Raw genomic sequence first — 19,060 nt, forward strand, 5'->3', positions numbered from 1 at the left:
AGCCTGGCGACGCTCGACAAGTTCTTCCGCGGGCAAAACTTGTGGTGAGCTTTGAGATTTGACGAGTCAGAGCGAAAAATTGGATTTGCGCTGCAGTCGCGGTCGCAAAGTCAAAATGGAAATAGAGACATATTTATCTATTTTGTACATTAAAAAAAAAATAACAAAAAAAATAATGCACCGGGTTAATGGCGGTGACCTCTGCCAGAACAGTGACCAAAAAAAAAAAAAAATCGACATTGTAAACAGAGATTGCAACATTGAAACATTTGAAATTCGATTAGGAAGTCTTTCATGACTTGCCTCAAACGAAGCCATCATCACAGCAGGCCGCGAAAGCAGACTGAGCCGGAGTCACATCAAAAGGATGCGAAGCCATCAGATAATCGGCGGTTATTAGCACATGAGAGTCAAATCTGAGAAGCAAATTATCTTCAGCAACTTCACACGGATAGAAGTCCCCCCCCCCCCCCCTTCCTGCAAATTACTCCAACACGTGCTGCCGCCTGTGGACTTTGATTGACACCAGATGAAGTTAAAGAGGATTGCCCGGGCCGGAATGTGTGAACGGCGGAAATAAGTAGCCAGCCAGAGATAGCGCGCGGCCCTAATTTGAGCCACCGGCACTAGTGAGTGGATTTAGACCAAATCAAACGAACATCACTTATTGTTGGCGGCTCTGCATAATTAGCAGTGGAGGAGCGGAGGGGGTTTGGAGTTGGTAGCGTTTGAAAGTGAAGAGGAGGATTATGGGTTAGCACTCACTGGACTGGACGCTTGACATAAAGCATTGAAGTCAAGAAGGGGCCTTTCTGGAGACTTTTCCAACTGATGTCCTGACATGACTCTTAGCAGGAAGTGGCAGCGGCCATGCGGGTCAACGCAAAGCGACGTCAAATATAACAGGCAGTACGGTGCAGCGGTACTTCGAGATACAAGCTTTCCAAGATACAAGATTATTTGGTTGATTTTTCGCTTTGACTTGAGAGCAATCCTTTGTCGATCGGTCGTTACTCTCTTTCGATGAAGTCGGATTTTAGACAGGTTTTTTTTCCTTTAAAAAAAAACACCTGCAACTTTCATTTCGATGAGAAAATATTTTCTGGTTGACGTGCATCATGGTACCCCATCAACATTTTGGGGTGGGGGCGGGGGTGTGGTGCCATCGTGCAGAGGGCGGGGCCAATGGGCATCCACCTTTGGCATCCACAGCCCCTCCATTAACGAAAGGGTGATCGATAATGGACAGTGTTGCCACAGTAACCATGAAAAAGTAACTCGGTTACTGACTACTTGTAGTTTAAGTTAGTTGGCTAATTACTTGGATATCATTTCAAATAATAAGATTGCGTTTGGTCTCCCTTTGACCCTTCGCCAAGGCAAAAGTCAGCTTGTCCCCCCCCCCTCCCTCCCACACCCCCACCCCACCCAGCCACCCTTACCCCGGCCCATCCCGCCTCCGCTACCCCGAGCCATGACCCACTTTGCGGGAATGATGATGATGATGATGGAGGGGGGGGGGGGGGGGGGGGTAAGCGAGCGTCCATTGTTGAGTGCCACTAAAAAACGCTCTGCCCTCCTTCTCATGCCGCCGCCTTTCGTGGCACCGCACAAGCTCGCACTCGGGCGGGAGCGCCACAAGCGGACGGATCGTTTGCTTTGAGGTGACGGCTGAACGATGGCGGGGGGAAGAGGAGGAGGAGGAGGGAGCAAGTGAGTATTATCGCGCTTTGCTTCTTCTTGCGGTTCACGGAGGGCTTTTCGTGTCGTGTTTCGTGGAGTCCAAGGCACAGATGCTGTCCCCCCCCCCCCCCCCCCCCCGTCCCCCCTCGCAACATATGGAGGCACTTTTTGCCTTCGGACTACGTTAATGAGGCAACTTTGACTTTCCTACTAGGCGCACGTGCGCCATCCGCATCTCTTAGAAAAGGACAAACACGTTTTTCGGTGTACAAGTTCCCAGCATCGGGTCAGCTCATTTCTTTCGAAGTTGACGTTTGTTTGCGTTTTTTTGTCATTTTCATCCACTTTTTTTGTACATCCAGCTGATGAGGCTTCACGGATGCGTAATCACGATCGACGCTGATTGCTTGAAGTCTTTGCACATGTTTGCACTCACTTGAAAGGGGGGGGGGGGCGGGATAAATAGTGTTAAGAGCTGAGATGTTTATCGTCATGGGAGTGCTCTCGGGATGCTTTTTTTATTTTTCCCGGACCAACTTAGAGCGGGTCAACTTTATTTATTTATTTTTTACAGTCTGTCTTTGAAGTTTGGCTGAGAAAGTGCATTGGTGATTTTTGCTTTTCTGCACGTAAAAAAGGTTGTTTAAAGTTGACATTTCATTGAACCAGAATTGAAATTGAATTGTTTATAGCTATTTGTATTTCTTCAGTTATACCAAAACATATTTAAATTTTGACCATTTAAAAATTTTTCACTTGAAGAAGTGGTTAGACCACATCATGTACCAGAACAGAAATCCTTCAAAGCGTTGCCACGGTGACAGGAGAGCACCCGCAGTGCGATGATAATAATTTGATTAATATTGAGTCAGGGAGTAGTTTGTGTGAAAGAGTCACATATCGTCACCCCCCCCCCACCCCAAAAAAAATACAAACAGCTCTCAGAGTGGCACAATCGATGCAAACTACACCCCCAAAAATCGACATATTCACGCCATTCTTACCTGTGTCGTTTTTTGATTGTGCAGGTGTACCTAATGAAGGAACAAACAAACGAACGGAAAGCTAACATGAACGAACGCATTTGAACGTGAACAAATTGTTGTTCCTAAGAGCTTATTAAACATCATTTTGTCAAATACGCTCCGCATGCCCGAGTCAAGTTCAATCGGAGGCTAATGAAGCCGTTAGCCTGGCATGGTCTCGTTAGTTTTTTTTAACAAGCATTTGCACCGCGTTTATTATCCGCACTGCCCCTCAGCTGCCCATCTATTCATGACGTGAGCGCGCATACATATGTACATATCTCTGCATGTAATACAGCCTGGCAGGCATTTGAAATATTTAACTAGACAAATAGTTTAGCGGCAACAACCCTGTTTTTTTTTTTTTAATACTCAATTTGCTACATATTTCATCCAAATATCTCTGCAACGCAATGAAGAAGAAAAGCTCCAGCATTGCATATTTTCTCACCACAGCTCCGTCTCATGTATTGGGCGGTCCACTGCCACACTCGGCCCCCAATGCAAGCGGTCTGCAACGACTCAAATTGAAACTTATGTACCACTATGGCCTCTTCCTTGACTGGCCACCGCTACACTAAGTCAGGGACAAATCTGTCATGTTTGGGTTTCATCCTGAGCAAAATAAACTCGCGCCTGCCGCGCTCTCCTTGTTACCCACCTGTGTCGTCACGGTGACTCAGTCTAGGATCACCTCCTCTTCGCCACGCTGACCCAGCGACAACCTGTTTGTGCATTCCGAAGCCCGCGACAGCAAATTGATGTTCACATTGCTGTGAGAGGACCGCGGTCGCTGTTGTGTTGCGTTTGTTGTTCTTACTTTTGCCTTTGCTGACTCACACCGCCTCTAACTTGACACGCTGAGTCAGCTTCTTTAGCCGCTGACTGTCCCCACAAGCTCACACAAACGCAAATAGGATGTGAAAGCAAAGTGCCAGGTTGTATGAAGTATTCAGAACAGCAGGCGAGCATAAATGGACGCAGCGCCTCCTTTGGTCAGGAGGTGCAATGACCCAGGACACTAGTTGATGTCTAAGGCAGCGTTTCCCAACCGTTACTAAATTGAGGCATACATTTTTTAAATACATACAGTATATAAATCATTTTATTCCTGAGAAGAAAATAGTGACCTTGTCGGAGAATGTGTTGGAATGACACAAATTAGGTTGGAAATAAATCACCCGCTGTGCCTGTCACTGTTTCGAATGTGACAGCGGATAGGAAAGATTTGCATAATTTGAAAATGCGGCCATTTTAAACACATCAAAGCGCCAATTGCCTGCCATTCGATGCCGGTCCTAACAGTCACTCTGTGCGCGCGGGATGCGGCACATCAAAAGAGCCGTTTAACCTTTTGCGGCCTGCAGTAAAAAAGACAATTCATAAGGCGTTATGGAAAGACGATGACGGACCAGTATGGATTCTCCGTGTGTGTGTGTGTGAGTGTGTGTACGTGTGTGTGTGTACGTGTGTGTGTGTGTGTGTGTGTGTGTCTCACAATTCGCAACTTGTAGCGTGTCCTGGCAGTGCGAGCCGAGGGAGCGCACACGTAAACGATTCCTGACATGTTCCTTCCAGCGGCATCCCGGCCGTGTCCTTATACGGTCACGGTGATGGATGCACACGCTACCGTCGCAAGCATTCTTGAAAAACATTCCCTCACCACCTCTGACTGGAACTGAGGACGCTTTGGATCATGCCGCACTCCAGAAAAGCGGCAAATTTCACAAAACTGATGTGTCATGATGAGCGATTTAGCCAAAAAAATAGAGGCTTCAATCTGTTTGTTGCCACTCACAGGTGAAGTTTAATGTCAAACTAAACATCAAACAAAAGAGCCTTGTGTATTTAGAAGCCTTTAAGCAATGGATATTTGAACACAAATGGTGGAGCAACACAAGTAGACAGATCATCTAACACTACTTACGAGGATATATTCTTCTTCCTTTATGAAAAATAGCTAGTATTAAACAATCGTCGTGATCCACTCATGATTCTGTCATGCGGGTTACATTCCTGACCACAACTTCAGGAAGTCAAATCTGCAATGAAGAAATAATTCACCCAAGAAATATTATTTGTTGCTAACAATCATGCCCAAAGCTGTACATGATAAAATGAGCCTACAGTCATCCCTGTAGGCATAAAAAGCAGGACTGAAGAGGTTTTGAGTTTTAATCATCTTGAGCAAAAACTAGACTCAGGTGAATTATTTCCTGTTTTAATTGCTTCTTCTTTCAAATTTGCAGTGTCATTAGTTCCTCGCAGTCATCAGCCCTGTTTGGTTTTGATGCTTTGAGGTTGAACCTCTGAGAGCACCGACTGGTGTATTTCCTACTTGAATGCTTCGCTAAGCTCTCAACCTGCTGGCTAAGGAAGCGGACCCCGGCAGCCCTTTTTTTTAAATCCCCGCCACTATTTAGGCTGGGATTTTCCTTAGCACTGCCGCTGGCAATAAACCGCGTCCTCTCGGGGAAAAGAAAACTCCTGCGGCGCTGTCATATTTTGCTCCTCCAAAGGCATCCCGAAGGGGGCCGCCGGTGTTTGCGTTGCCGTTTCGATGCAGGTTTGATGCTTTGTATCTGACACCTGCTGATGCGGCTGCTTCGGATCGGAGAACCCCGAAGCTTTGAAGTAATCCGCATCGTCAACACGTCCCGCACTTTGGAGACATCGCCTCGCAACAGCGCAAGCACGGCACAATGACATTTACCTCTCAAACTAATACAACCCTGAGAGCTGCACCCCATACAGAAGACAGCTCGCTAAGAGGATTTATTTCTTCTTCTTTAAAAAAAAAAAAAAGCTAGAAAGTGTGAGTGTGCACGTGTGTGTTTGGGTGTAGGAAATTCCCGACTTGGATTATTTCCTCTCTCCCTTCTTGCCGCTGCACGATGGTGTTTTTTATTTTTTAATAGCGATATCCTCTTTCCAGCAGTGTTTAATTCCTTTAAGAGGCGACTTGACAGCAGCCTCAAAGTGACACAGAGCTTTTCGGTGCATCCTGTTTATGCTGCAAGAGCAACAGATCCCATAAAGGTTTCGCGCTGGGGGTTTGGGGGGGGTTTAATGATGGAATTATGACTTCACCTCTAAAAACCTCTTAAACCAGGCAGAGTCAAACTTATTTTCAGCACTGGGCACATTTATAGCTACTATGGCAACGTAAAAGCTTTAGAAATTAAAAATCCAGCTCATCGTGTTGTTACTTAAATGCAATTGAACATGCACATATTGTCAAAAACAAACTGAATTTGGAATCAGAAGTTCGGGATAATTGTGGCAAGCAAATGGTTAAGGATACAACGGTTGGTTCTTTTCTGTTTCCTGAGAACAGGTTTGGTAAATAAATTTCCGTTCAAGCTAATCAGTACCAGCCAATTCTAGACCAAGTCTGAAAAGACGTTTAAAAACGTCTTTGGGAGTGAATGAGTTAAAAGTGAATAAAATTTGCGATTTGCGGATTCTGCTCAAATGAAACGAAATCAATGTAGCAGCAATAAAAATAGACTTGATTTTACTCTATTGGGGCAAAAAAAATAATCTGCCAAGTCTGATCTGGCCCTCGGGCCTTGAATTTGACACCTGTGTCTCAACCAAAATGAAATGATTCAAATTGCTGCTGAGAAATGCGTTCGAGTCAACCACATCGCAGCGTCTTTTCGGCCGCTATTGTATAACCTCGGCTTCTGTGGCTCCGAGCGGCCCTGACAAGCTTTCGTGTTAGGTTAGCGCTAGCATTAGCGGTCACTTTATTGGTCAGAGCTGCGTGTTTGTTTACGTGCGCCAAACGTTGTCGCACACTCGAATGAGTAGACAGTGAAGCTACTGACGTTAAAGTACAGAATCTAAAATGCTACAAAGAGTGTCCTCATTGGTCCTCATGCTATCGTCTTTTTTTTTTCTCCCCGCCTCCCCCCCAGAGTCTGTGAACAGGTGAGAGAGGGACACTGTCTGCCCCACTGTCCAGCGACACCATGAGCTGGAGCTTCCTCACGCGGCTGCTGGAGGAGATCCACAACCACTCCACCTTCGTGGGGAAGCTGTGGCTCACCGTGCTCATCGTCTTCCGCATCGTCCTCACGGCCGTCGGGGGGGAGTCGATCTACTACGACGAGCAGAGCAAGTTCGTGTGCAACTCGGGGCAGCCAGGCTGCGAGAACGTCTGCTACGATGCCTTCGCCCCGCTCTCGCACGTCCGCTTCTGGGTCTTCCAGATCATCCTGGTGGCGATGCCGTCCCTCATGTACATGGGCTACGCGGTCAATAAGATTGCGCGGCTGGATGAAGCCAAGGGAGGAGCCGGGGCCGCCGCGGTGAGAACCGCCGGGGGAGGGGGTTACACGCACAGGAAGCCCAGGAAAATCTGCTTCGGGGCGCGACAGCACCGCGGCATCGAGGAGACCGAGGAGGATCACGAGGACGATCCCATGATCTACGAGGTCCCGGAGATGGAGCCTCCCAAAAGGCCTCGCGATCCGCTGCAACCCACGCCCCGACCCAAGATCCGCCACGACGGCCGCACGCGCATCCGAGACGAGGGGCTGATGCGGATCTACGTTCTGCAACTGGTGAGCCGCACGGTGCTGGAGGCGGGCTTCCTCGCGGGTCAGTACCTGCTGTACGGCTTCCGCGTGACGCCCGTCTTCGTGTGTTCGGGGAAGCCCTGCCCCCACAGCGTGGACTGCTTCGTGTCGCGGCCCACGGAGAAAACCATCTTCCTGCGAATCATGTACGGTGTCACCGTCCTCTGCCTGACGCTCAACGTCTGGGAGATGCTCCACTTGGGCATCGGCTCCATCTGCGATATTCTACGCCGCCGCCGCTGCCCCCCTCCGGACGACGAGTATCAGCTGGGCTTGCTGGGCACCAACGTGGGCGGCGAGGGCTCGGTCGGCGGCGCCGGACCGGAGGCGGGCTCCGAAGGCGACGCGGGCGGCGACGGACCGGCCGACTACGTCGGCTACCCGTTCTCCTGGAACACCCCGTCGGCGCCGCCCGGCTACAACATCGTGGTGAAACCAGAGCAGATGCCCTACACCGACCTGAGCAACGCCAAGATGGCGTGCAAGCAGAACCGGGCGAACATCGCCCAGGAGGAGCAGCAGCAATTCGGCAGCAACGAAGACAACTTCCCCACCGGAGGCGAGGCCCGCGTGGCAATCAACAAGGACATGATTCAGCAGGCCCACGACCAGCTGGAAGCCGCCATTCAGGCTTACAGCCAGCAGCACCGCGCCGAGGAGCACCTCGCCGACAGCCAGGACGACAAACCCCAGAGCAACATTATCCAGACTCAGCCTCACAAAGAACGCAAGCACAGACTCAAGCACGGCAAGGGGGGCGGGAGCAGCGGCGGGGGCAGCAGTAGCAACAGCAGCAGCAGCAAATCAGGGGAGGGAAAGCCCTCGGTATGGATTTAAATCAGACTCGTGTCAAAACCGCCAGTGCCTTAAGCGGGTGTTCCTAAACCTTTTGGGTCCAGGAATTCCTTTCAGGGGACACATTTTTCCAAGGGCCCCTTCGAAGGGGTGTCGGCCCGCTTAGCATATTAGAACAAGAACACCTGATGAAGCCTGCGATGCTATTCAACCCTGGAGAACCCACAGGGTCAAATTTGGCCCCTATAAATTCTGCTATTCAAATGCTACCCTTAAATCCCAAAGGGTCAAATTTGGCATTGAATATTTGAAAAAAAAAACATATATTTTGGTGTTCAGTGAACATATAGCAGTCATTTAATGTATAATTCATCATTTTCCAAAGAAGAAAAGGGTTCTCCAGGGTTAAAAAAATTATACTAAATCAGGCCGTGTGGAGTATTGGTGTTGAAAAAGTGTGTGTGTGTGTGTGTGTGGCGGGGGGTTACGACACCCTCATACCAATAGGTGGCACGAATGATAATAATAATAATGATAGGAGTGGCATGTTGAGCAACCGGTTAGTACGCCCGCCTCACAGAGCAGAGGCGCAGGGTTCGATTCCGGCTGCTCTGTCAAGCTTGCATGTTCTCCCCGGTGCCTGCGGATTTTCTCCGGGTACTCCAGTTTCCTCCTCCATTCCAAAAACATGAGAGGTGGATGGGGTGCGAATGTGAGTGCGAATGGTTGTGCCCTGCGATTGACTGGCAACCAGTTCAGGGTGCGCCCCGCCTACTGCCCGAAGACAGCTGGGATAGGCTCCAGCACACCCGCAAACCTCATGAGGATAAAGCGGATTAGAAAATGGATGGATATGGATATGGGTATTTCTTTAATGTATTCAGGACCTAATCCATTCAGTGACTACAGACGAGTAGCAAGAGTGTTCAAATTTATTCCACCACTGACCTCGTAGTTCTGTTTAATTGGTGATGGGATCATAAGCGGGTCTGGGGAAAAATGTGTCCCCCCCACCCCCCTTCCCCGGAGCCAAAAAGTTTGAAAACCCCTGCCTTTGAGAAATCCTGCGAGCTGGACAAACTTTTTATTGTGTACGAGACGATGCAGCTGACGCTTTTCGTCTGGGCTGTTATTGTCAAACATTGTCACTCTTGTGTCGCACTCCCCTAAAGTTTGTCCTCGTTACCTGCCTTTTTGGAAGGGGGGTAAATTGTCCAGTGAGATCACAAACCGGATCCTAATCTGATTTGAATCGCAATTGAAGCAATGACGCTATATTAAAAATGCAATAAAACCAACGCCGGTGACTTTTTCTCATCGAGCGAGGGGATCAGTGTCCCATCTCCCCTTCGTAATGAATTTCACATTGATGTCTCATGTCTGTGCGCGCGTTTGTTCGTTCCCACATGCGTGCTACGATCGTTTACCTTCCGTCTCGTATGTCCGGAAGCAACATGGTGTGCACACCTTCCCATTGCGTTTCTGTTCTCTCACGCCTGGCAGCTGACCGCCCCCTATCGGGGGCTGCGATTAGTGCAGATCAATTTCGCCAATGCTTCCCGCTGCATCCGGCAGCACCTGCGATGGATCCGAAATGTTCACATTGATCCAAGCTCATGTGAAACTCTGAGGGGGTCAAAGCCATTTTTTAAACAACGAGACCAAACACTGTTTTGTGTGACTTTTTCCGTGCCAAGCGTCGGAATGCCGCTGCCATGCTTACCCCAAACGCCTGCGTCGAGACCAACCTTGTTTTATAAAAGTTATTCGTCTTTCTTTTTTCTACAGTGTATGTGTGTGAATACAAAAAGCGGGGGGGGGGGCTGTTTTTATACGGAATTATGGATTTTTTTTTTTACCCGCCCCATTTTTTAATCATAAAGAAAAGTGCAGAAACTGTTTTAAAATGGATTAAACTGAGTGAGTATTAATGATCGTCGTGTTTTGAATTGTAAAACTGAAAAGAAAAAGTGGAAGGGCCGTTTATGTGTATCAAGTCTTGAGAGTAAAAAGGAATTGATCAACCACCTAGGACTAAAACTGAAGGCCGTGTCGAGCTTTTCCGTAAAACTGGAGAAGACCCGCCCGAATGCCACATGGCATCAGAATGCCCCCAAACGAGCTTGTGTTTGCATAGTTTCAACGCTTGGGCGAATGCAAATGAAAGGCAGACAAGCATGAGAAGATACACCCGCCAACAGAGAAGGCGCCACTTGGGCCTGGCTTTCAATAGAAAACAGCAAGAGATTAGAATGCAGGGTTGTAGGTGATGATTTACATCCATTCCAAAGAAGGTGCGTTCAGGTACCCTCCGAGCTAAAACCGCACGGACGGCTGAATTGTTTTTTTGGAGACCTCAACAGGCTCAAAAACACAGCAATATTTTGCGAGTGTGTGTGTATACCGTTGGAAATGTATGATTCCTACATGGATCCTCCCAAAGTCAACCAGTGGCACCCCAAGAAAAAAAAAAGCCCCTGTTGTACCATCCACAAATTGGGGGAATATCATCTTCATAAACAGGAAACATGAAAAGTCTTAAAGAACCTGTAAAGTGGATTCTAACATTTGTTTCAAAAGACAATATACACGTTTGGAGACAATTGTTTAAAATGTGCATAGATTGAGGTATGTAGTACTTGATTGTGGCGTGCAAAGGGAGGAGAGGGGGCGGTCCTATGGGCAAAAATTCACCGGGTTGACATAAAAACTTGAATGGGCGGCAAAATGTCATTTGCCAGGTGATGCACCGAGCGCATGTCATCCTGAAAAATCATCCACATGCATCATCTCTTTGGATAGTTTGCTGACGTGGCCAATTTAGAGCGCTTCATTGTTGGCTGCGAGTGCACGCACGTCACAGAGAGAAATACAAAAGAGCAAGGAGGCCAGGACTTAGTATTTTTTAAGTCTGACACGTGGCTTCAGAATGCTGTGTGGCTGCTTCAGAGTGCCTCGTTGTTGCCCATGAGTGCACGCACGTAACAAATTATATTTGAGTCATTCAAAGTCGGCAGGGTCGTTGACATCACAGTTCTCTTTTGAGACCTTATTTTCACTGAACAGGGACTTTAATGATCCGTGCACAAAATTGAACAGGAAGTCAGACATTTTGGTTTGAAGTAGCCATTTATGGCGAATCCTAGGGCTGCGTATCGCGGGTGTGAATTGACCGCATTTTGGGTCATTTTGAGGACTCGCCGTGAAAAAATAGAGGCACCGAGGCCATTTATTTGTCTTCTTTTGACCGATGATTATAATTTGGAGGCATGTCTAAGGACTCCAGTGCCGTGCAGAGGAGGGGGGCGATGGCCCCTACCCTCCACCGACGGTTCATCACTCTTGGCTCCCTAAAAACCTACACGTTTGGGACCCAAGCTTAATATTTCCTCAGTGACCAGCATCAAGCTGCATGCATTCCCATGCCATTGCTGAATCTATTGGGAGTGTTCTGTCTACCTGAGCATGTGATATTTCAGGTCCCCTCACCTGTCGCTGGCCTCTGTAGCGACCAAGTACAGAAGACAGATTACCAGTTTATCAAGATACGAGAGGTGCCAAGCAATAACCGGCCGCACTGATCTTGTGGGTTTTATATTTGGAGGAAATGCTGTCACGGAAGCAGCTGTCAGTCAAACGACGTATGCTGTCATGTGGCCAGGCTGCATTCTTTCCCATGACAATGAAACTTTAGGAAAAAAAAAAACAACAAAAAAAGAAACTATATGACGGTTCTGTCTTCGTTAAAAAATGCGTGTTTTTCCTATGCCTTTAAAAATACATGTTAGTCGATTTACTTGCCAAGTTTTTTTTTTTATATATTCTGTAATGGGTATACTTGAGATGCATGTTAAAAAGACCTATTTTCTTAAGAAAAATAAATGGAAAATGCCAAAGAATACAAGTGTTGGGTCGTCTTCTTGATATTGTTTTGTTACATGACAGTGATGTTTGCTATACTTCCCCCCCATTGAGAAGATTGAGGGAAAAAAATATTCAAAGCTCAATATTTTAATGTGTTTCCATTTTTCTTTGGCTTTTTGTGTAGTGTGGCGGTTTCCCATGACAACCATTGAACATGAAAGAAAGAAACATTTCAGCTGGGTTGTGTTGAGGGGAAGGCTCATGTAAAGAGACTATGGTCAATTTGTGAACTTATTTTTACGCTTGAACGATGGTTTGGAATTAAGAAAAGCCACCTGCTACTTCCGCGTTGTCAACAGGGTGAGTTTTATTTGCGCATATTAAACAATAGTTAACTTATGTGTTTCTAGACACCTTTTTATGATGACACGTTTACAAGACTGAACGTAACTGGGCACTAAAATGTTCGTATTTGCAAAAATGAAGGTGTGCCTCAGATGTTTTTTTTTCTTGTCAGTGCATCAGACATTTGGTTCTTGTGCGTGGGCACATCAGTACAGCACTTTGGCTCATTTATTCCTTATTAATGTTCAACAAGTACCTCCAGTTGATCCTCCAGACATGGACAACAATGAATGATAGGAACCCTAACAATGAACACGTTAAGGAAACCAAATCTCCAAATTCTCACCCAAAGTGCTTCATTCACAGTTATCTTCCCCAAGTCAAATGCCAACTATAGGAACTAAAAAAAAAAAAAGTACCACTTTTAAGGTTTCTCTTTGTAACAAAGTGATAAACTGACAATGGACAAAAAAAAACCCAAACAAACAAAAAGTTAAAAAGCTCCACTGTTACAAGAATGAAACTGTCAAGTTATCAAAGTCGAAAAGTTAAAGGGGTTAAATTACCAGAAAAAGTCACAACGGGACAAGGAAAAGGTTGTAATGTTGAAAAAGAAAAAAAAAAAGAAAAATATGGGAAAGAAGTAATAAACTGATGCTAATAAGTGATGTCTGGATGAAAAATTCCAAATGCTACTGGGGGGGGGGGGGGGGGCGTCAAAAGTTGCAAGAAAAAAATAAGAATGCTGGAAAAGCTTTGTGAGAAAATTTGAACTTATGAGAAGAGGTAAATTTGGACATTTATGAAATAAAGTGAGTCATGAATGAATTCATGAAGAGGAAAAAGCATTAACAAATTTCCCAGAAAGATTATGATGTAAGGATGAAAACAGGTAAAATGCCCGGAAGTTGAACCATTACGATCAGAAGTTCACAGGAAAAAGTGTACCGTGAAAAGAAAATTACATTACATCATTGTCAACATCACGCAATGCCAGATACAAAAAATATGGATGAGTAACGTTAAGTAGTCGTCATTTTACAGGTCCTAAAAAAAAGCTTTTTGCTTCTTTGAATGAGAGCTAAGCGAGCCTCAACATAAACTGAGCGTCTCAAAAGCTTACACAGGCTTTTGGCCTTTCAGGGCCCGCGACGTGGCCGCCATACGCGGCGATATCGCCAACTACAGATCGGAGGTTTTGCATATTCATATCGATGAGAACGGCGATCAAATCAGAGCAAATCTTATTTACATATCGAATAACGGAAAGGCCACCTGCTCACGATGCTGGCTGTTTTTTTTCTGTTTTCACCAACAAGAATAACTTGAAAAATGGGTATTTCCGACCCGAATTAGCTTGCCAACCTATTAACAGGACATCAGAGATAATTTGACTACATTAGTAACAAGATCTTGATCTTAAAACAGTCTGTGTGTATAAATAAGGACGGCTAAAAGTTTCAGGACTGGGGTTGCAAAATCTGTATTTCATACCAAAACTACAAACCATGAGCCGGACTATCAACCGGCACATCAACAAAGAGATCACGTGCCATTTGCTCCTCAAAAACGCCACGAGCATCCAACACTTTCCGGCTAATAACATCAGCGTGCAGGAGTAACCTGCAGACTCGGCAGACCTCTGACTCCATGTGGCTTTTGCCTCAGTTCAAAGGGGTCGGTTGTCAAGGCGAACCATTTTAAAGATTGTCATGCCAGAGAACGCTGGGAAAAAGCATTTGACTTGAGTTTGAAATACATCTTGTGACACCAGTCCTGGAACTTTTCTGACACACCTTGCATGTACTTTTCCTCCTTCGTATGACAAGGTGGCGGGTATTTTGGATTCCAGTCTAGAACTGTAGTCACAGGCAGTTATGTGCTGGCACAAGAAACCGCCTCGATGATTTGTGGATTTTTGGTGTTTGCCATCGGGATCAGTCCACACTATATCATGCCAATTAATACAAATATAAGCGTCAACAAGATTACAGGAAGTTACATTGGACTGACAAAAAGCACCGTGCGAACCGCCTCAAAGGCCTCAGAATTGCCTTTTACAAACAATTTCTCCAGACTCAAGTTGGACGACGCGTAGTAATAAATAATCCAAGTAAAAAAAAAAGTCTTCAGTGTTGAGATTTTCTTTTTTTTGCTTTCTCCAGTGCAAACAAGTCACGGCTTTTTACTGGCTGGGCAATCCCCGAGGTGAAGCCTGAGCACGCCCTGGCTGTGCAGGTTGAGCAGCAGGTCAAACTCAACGGGCATGGTGTGAAACCTGATGTTGACCTTCCTGTCATCGTAGTAATGATTGGTCAGCGCGTAGAGTCCGTGCGGGTGGTGGCTGAAGGGCCAGAAGCCGTACAGGTGAACGTTGGAGCACATCTCCAGAGCCAAGCTGGCCATCATGATGCCCGTGCTGAGCCGGCGGGACTTGAGGCCTCTGATGTTCCAGAAACTGGAAAGGTTGCGCAAGTAGTCCGGGTTGGTGAAGACTGGCTGAGTGGGGCTGGCGAAGTCTTCCATGGTGTAGGCCGCCCGCATTGACAGCGGCGTGTTGAAGCCGAAGGAGAAGGCGGGAAGGAGGATCAAAGCCTTCCCGTAGTGCTGGAGTCTCTCCGCAAAACTCCGCCGTCGTCCTATCAGAGAGTTGTACCTGCGGTAAGGGGGGGATATGCCGGCGGGCATTAGTGTCTCATCCCAACATCATCACAAAGCTGCGCACTGCTCCTCAGGGACACGTTACAAGTGTGGTCTTTCAATCCTCCAAAACAGATTTTATATCGCAAATCGGCCGGTAACACAAACACTAAAATCTTTTTACTTGAAATCCACAAAATAGGATTTGCACAGTCAGACTAACGAATCACGCTACTAGCAAAGTGATTGACTCCGTGACCGACCAACCGACTCAGGGCCGTATTCTCCCCTTTCACACTTTTTTTTTAAAAACTCAACTGTTTTTCACACTTTCCCGATGCACCGATTCCTCTGTCCAAACTTGGGGCATACCCACTGTGCGCAAGAGGCTAATGTGCGTGCGACAACTGAACCGGCCCGACTCGGTGAAGCCTGAGGGTTGCCCTAATTGATCAAATAAAATCAAACGATTGAAAATCCAACCCACGGAACCATTACGATGACTGTAGCTGCTTGTGATCTGTGTTTTTAAACTCCAACGAGTTAGTAGCTGCTAGCTAGCTAACTAGCTAGATGACAAAGACAGAAGATTTAATATGGCTGACAATTCAAAAGTTTTAACACTAAAAGTGGCTAGCTTGGTTTTACATTTACAATTCCAAATGGTGACATGTTTCCGTACTTTTAAACGTATAGCTAAAAAGTTACATTTTAGAATGCTAAGAGCTTGACCTGGGAACAAATTATCCGCAGGTTTTCATTATTTCCAAAGGGCAAATTCTTCGTAAACCCCCCCCCCCAAAAAAATCCAAAGTGGACCACAGTTATGAATGGTCGTATGGCAGAAAATACGGTCTGGCGGGCGTGTTATAAGATTGGTTGGCATGCTTACTTTTCTTTGAGGATGCTGGGGTTGGATGTGACGAGGTCCGTCCTGACGCCTACGTGTTTGCTGTACTCATCGCCCAAAGGCGGTAGATTGCACCTGATCACGTACTGAGCAGAGTCGATGGTTTTCCCGCAGCCGCTGTCCATCAGGATGCCTCCGTTGCCGACCACGGCGCACGTGTCGAACGACCTGTTGCCGAACGGATGATCCTGGAAGTTGACGCGCATGGACGTGAGGATGGAATGAATTCACGACATCTCAGTTCATTTCTATTTTTTTTATTTTTCTTACAAGACCATATATTAGACAATCAAGCACAAAACAAATCACATGAGGTCAAATTTAAGAAATTTGAGATTTTCTGAAAAGGTATCAAAAAAATTCCAATATATTGTAGAAAAATAAAAATAAACAAAAAACAAAACATTTGGTTTTGTGCTGGAGGGTTAACAAATCATAAACGAAACATATGACATATAGTATGCATGCGAATGAGGTAAAATATATAATAGATCCAGCGGTCCCCCTGCTAGACGGTGGTGCTGAGTATTTGAGATCTACTGTATATTATTTAACAATTCACGAATGCGTGCAATGTGGTGCTTACCTTGATGAAGGTTTTAAACATGTCCGGCGTCACCTGTAGGATCCTGCGCTTTTCGCCATCGTATTGAATCTTGGTTCCCACGGGCGTGTTGGCCTGAGTGATGATGGCCCTCTCGAAGCCTCGACACGAGCTGCTCAGATTGAACCTGCGAGACCGAAAAAAACCAAAACAACAAATTCTGACATCAGCCTGCTTCGCGCGTCATTAGCTTCATTTGCGTGCACAGCGAGTTCGCCTTACGTAAATGCTCGGTGGTTCGACGCGTTTTTCTTCCAGTTTTCAGAGTAGCGCTTCAACACGTTGTCAATCACTTCCCTGCGACAAAGGATGTACACAGAGGCCACAAATAAAGTTGACTGGAAAAAAACCCCAATAAAACTGAATAACGGCAAGGACAAAGAGGCCACTTGTGCGAGTGCAAACACTCACCTACAGCCTTTACAAAAGGCAGCGGGCTCAGGGGGAGTTTTCTTTTGAGGGGGCGGTTTGTAGGAACCCACGGCACTGTGGAAACACAAATCAGCTTTACTTCTTGTGATGTATTTTAATAAAAATATTATCATTACCAGTACCCTTAATACGAATCTTCATCCTCATCATCATCTGCTTAAAAAACGCTCTTTATTTTACATGGGGTGCTCAAAGTTGATTCCGAAAGCATTTGAGCAAACATTCTTTGTCTCCTTGCATTTTTTTGCTCATGTTTTACACACATCACATTACATTCAACTCAAGGCAAATCTGCTTTGGGCCGCCAAGCAAGACGCTGTGTAAACAGTCACTTGATCGTTGGGCCTATTGTGGGAAGTAAGCTACAATGATATCAGGTTCTCACTGCCTGCACCTGCACTGTGCAAAATGTAGTTTGTGTTTTTGCATTTTATCAAATTCTCAGCACTCCCACAACAGTATGTTTTGTTTGCCGCACAAATTATTTGGTGACATTTCCAAAGTGCCCCCAAAAACGGGTTATATATGAGGGCATTAAGGTTACGAAATATGTCAAAAATTAAGTTGAGGAAAAAAAATCTTGATGTTCCAGAAAAGTTGTAAATATTGATATAGAGTTGAAAATATTTTGTACATGACTGGTAAAAAGTAAGGTTATGAGAAATCGATAAAGTGAGTAGAAAGCGTAAAGTTGTGGGGGGAAAAAAGTAAAGCCATAACGTATTCCAAAAAAAAAAACAGGAGCAAAAGTTGTAACGTTGCCAGTAAAATTTGTGTTGGGCAAAAATCCAAAGTTATAGAAAAACGATTGTTGAAAGAAAATAAAGTTGAAATGTAAACTAAGCACAGTTGGATAAAAACAAAAATCCTTTTCGGATCAAGCGATTTTTAGGTAAAACAGCGATGACAAATCAAACTCTTGGGATTGATTGGTCACTTCCGGCATATTTGGCCCGGAGTGAATTTTTTTTTTGAAAGCTCGACAAATGTCAAAAGAAGCGTCTCTCCGTCAATACCCCCTCCTCCCCCCACACACACATACACACACACAATCTGGAATATTAGAAAAGGAAGTAAAACAGTGACTCGTCAGATAGACGTACCTCTCATCGTCAATCATATACCAGGTGACAGTGGACAGCAGGCTGCCAAAGCAGAGCAGAGCGATCATAAAGGACATGCCCGAAGCCATGCTGGCTTGCTGTCTTCCTCCCGTTTCAGCTGGTGAACGCATCGCCGAGCGCAGCACCTCTGGGCCAACGTCCATTTGCTGTCATATTTCCTACTTCAGTCTCTCTTTCACCTCCAAACTTTACTCCCACCCCCCAAAAAAAATTTAACCCTTCATGCAAACTTCGCTCTTGTGATGTACTTCTCGCCCGGAAAAATAAATCTTTTTCTACGTATCAATCTTCAGTGCCGTGCCCAAAGCGAAAAAGCTGCCGCTTCTCAAGATCTCCACCTCTTGAACAGAAAGAAAAAAAAAAAAAAAAGCACCCGCCCCACTCGCTTCCCGTTCTCCCTGCCCCCCTCCCCACCCTGGGCCATCCTCCACGCACACAACGTCCCCTTCTGTCCTCTATCCCCTCTTGGCACAAGAAGGCAGGCTGTGCCCTGGATCTAATTAGCCCCCAGGGACACATGTTCGGAGAGGCCCAGAGGTGCCTCATTGGAGCCTGGTGACAAAGCGCCCCCCGCCCCCACTCCGACACCAACCCAGCACTGGCTAGGGGAGGAGCATAGGGGAGGGGGGGGGGGCGGAATGGAGCTTCTTCTCGCACTGCACGGAGCGGAAACGAAACAGAAAAGAGGAAATGCAACAGCCTCCAAAACTTGCCTGTGGGGGTGTGCTTTAGAGCAAACGGGGATGGGCGGCCCCCCCTCCCCGACCCTCTCTCTGGATCCTGACCCTCCATTTTACCCTCTGGTCTGCAGAATTTACCAATTTGTGTCTGGTTGACCGTCAGCCTGTGTGTGTATTTGCGTGTTGCTTCAGGGCAATCAAAACATTCCATATGAGACATCTTTGCCTTGAGATGCCAACCATCATTCGAATGCTCGCTGCAGTAAACGACACTTTTCACAAATAGCAGAAGAGGCTTCAAGACCTTTAATGCCACTGCTAGTCATAGTTTAGGCTCAAACTAAACATAACATGAAGTCAATTACACCCGTG

The 19,060-nt window shown here is 46.2% G+C and overlaps 2 protein-coding genes across 3 annotated transcripts in view; one reads left to right on the forward strand and one right to left on the reverse strand.

Moving 5' to 3' along the window:
* gjc1 (gap junction protein gamma 1) overlaps positions 1-11,993 on the forward strand; it is a 32,103-nt gene extending 20,110 nt beyond the window's left edge. The window contains exons 1-2 of one of the 2 annotated variants that reach the window (XM_086132471.1): positions 1,575-1,713; positions 6,632-11,993. In XM_086132471.1, coding sequence (XP_085988597.1) covers positions 6,686-8,131 — 1,446 coding nt within the window. In that variant the 5' untranslated portion in view covers positions 1,575-1,713; positions 6,632-6,685 and the 3' untranslated portion in view covers positions 8,132-11,993. Of the gene's footprint in view, positions 1-1,574; positions 1,714-6,631 lie in introns of those variants that run through there. The other variant, XM_086132473.1, reaches the window with a different exon arrangement.
* A 302-nt stretch (positions 11,994-12,295) lies between these two features.
* Positions 12,296-18,547, reverse strand: LOC147192740 (alpha-2,8-sialyltransferase 8E-like). The gene is made up of 6 exons (XM_086132474.1): positions 17,988-18,547; positions 16,864-16,938; positions 16,675-16,749; positions 16,435-16,579; positions 15,831-16,036; positions 12,296-14,954 (listed from the first exon to the last, which is right to left on the reverse strand). The coding sequence occupies exons 1-6, from the start codon at positions 18,149-18,151 to the stop codon at positions 14,474-14,476; spliced, it is 1,146 nt and encodes a 381-aa protein (XP_085988600.1). The 5' UTR covers positions 18,152-18,547; the 3' UTR covers positions 12,296-14,473.
* Positions 18,548-19,060: the final 513 nt, after the last annotated feature.

The sequence above is a fragment of the Hippocampus guttulatus genome, chromosome 16 (assembly GCF_054856545.1).
Source record: "Hippocampus guttulatus isolate MCC_2025c chromosome 16, RoL_Hgut_1.0, whole genome shotgun sequence".
Lineage (NCBI taxonomy): Eukaryota > Metazoa > Chordata > Actinopteri > Syngnathiformes > Syngnathidae > Hippocampus > Hippocampus guttulatus.

Coding starts and splice junctions, on each gene's coding strand:
- LOC147192740 (XM_086132474.1), bottom strand. CDS start 18,151: ATGGACGTTGGCCCAGAGGTGCTGCGCTCGGCGATGCGTTCACCAGCT. Junction 16,750..16,863: donor GCCTTTTGTAAAGGCTGTAG/GTGAGTGTTTGC, acceptor CCTTTGTCGCAG/GGAAGTGATTGACAACGTGT. Junction 16,037..16,434: donor TGTTTAAAACCTTCATCAAG/GTAAGCACCACA, acceptor GTCAACTTCCAG/GATCATCCGTTCGGCAACAG.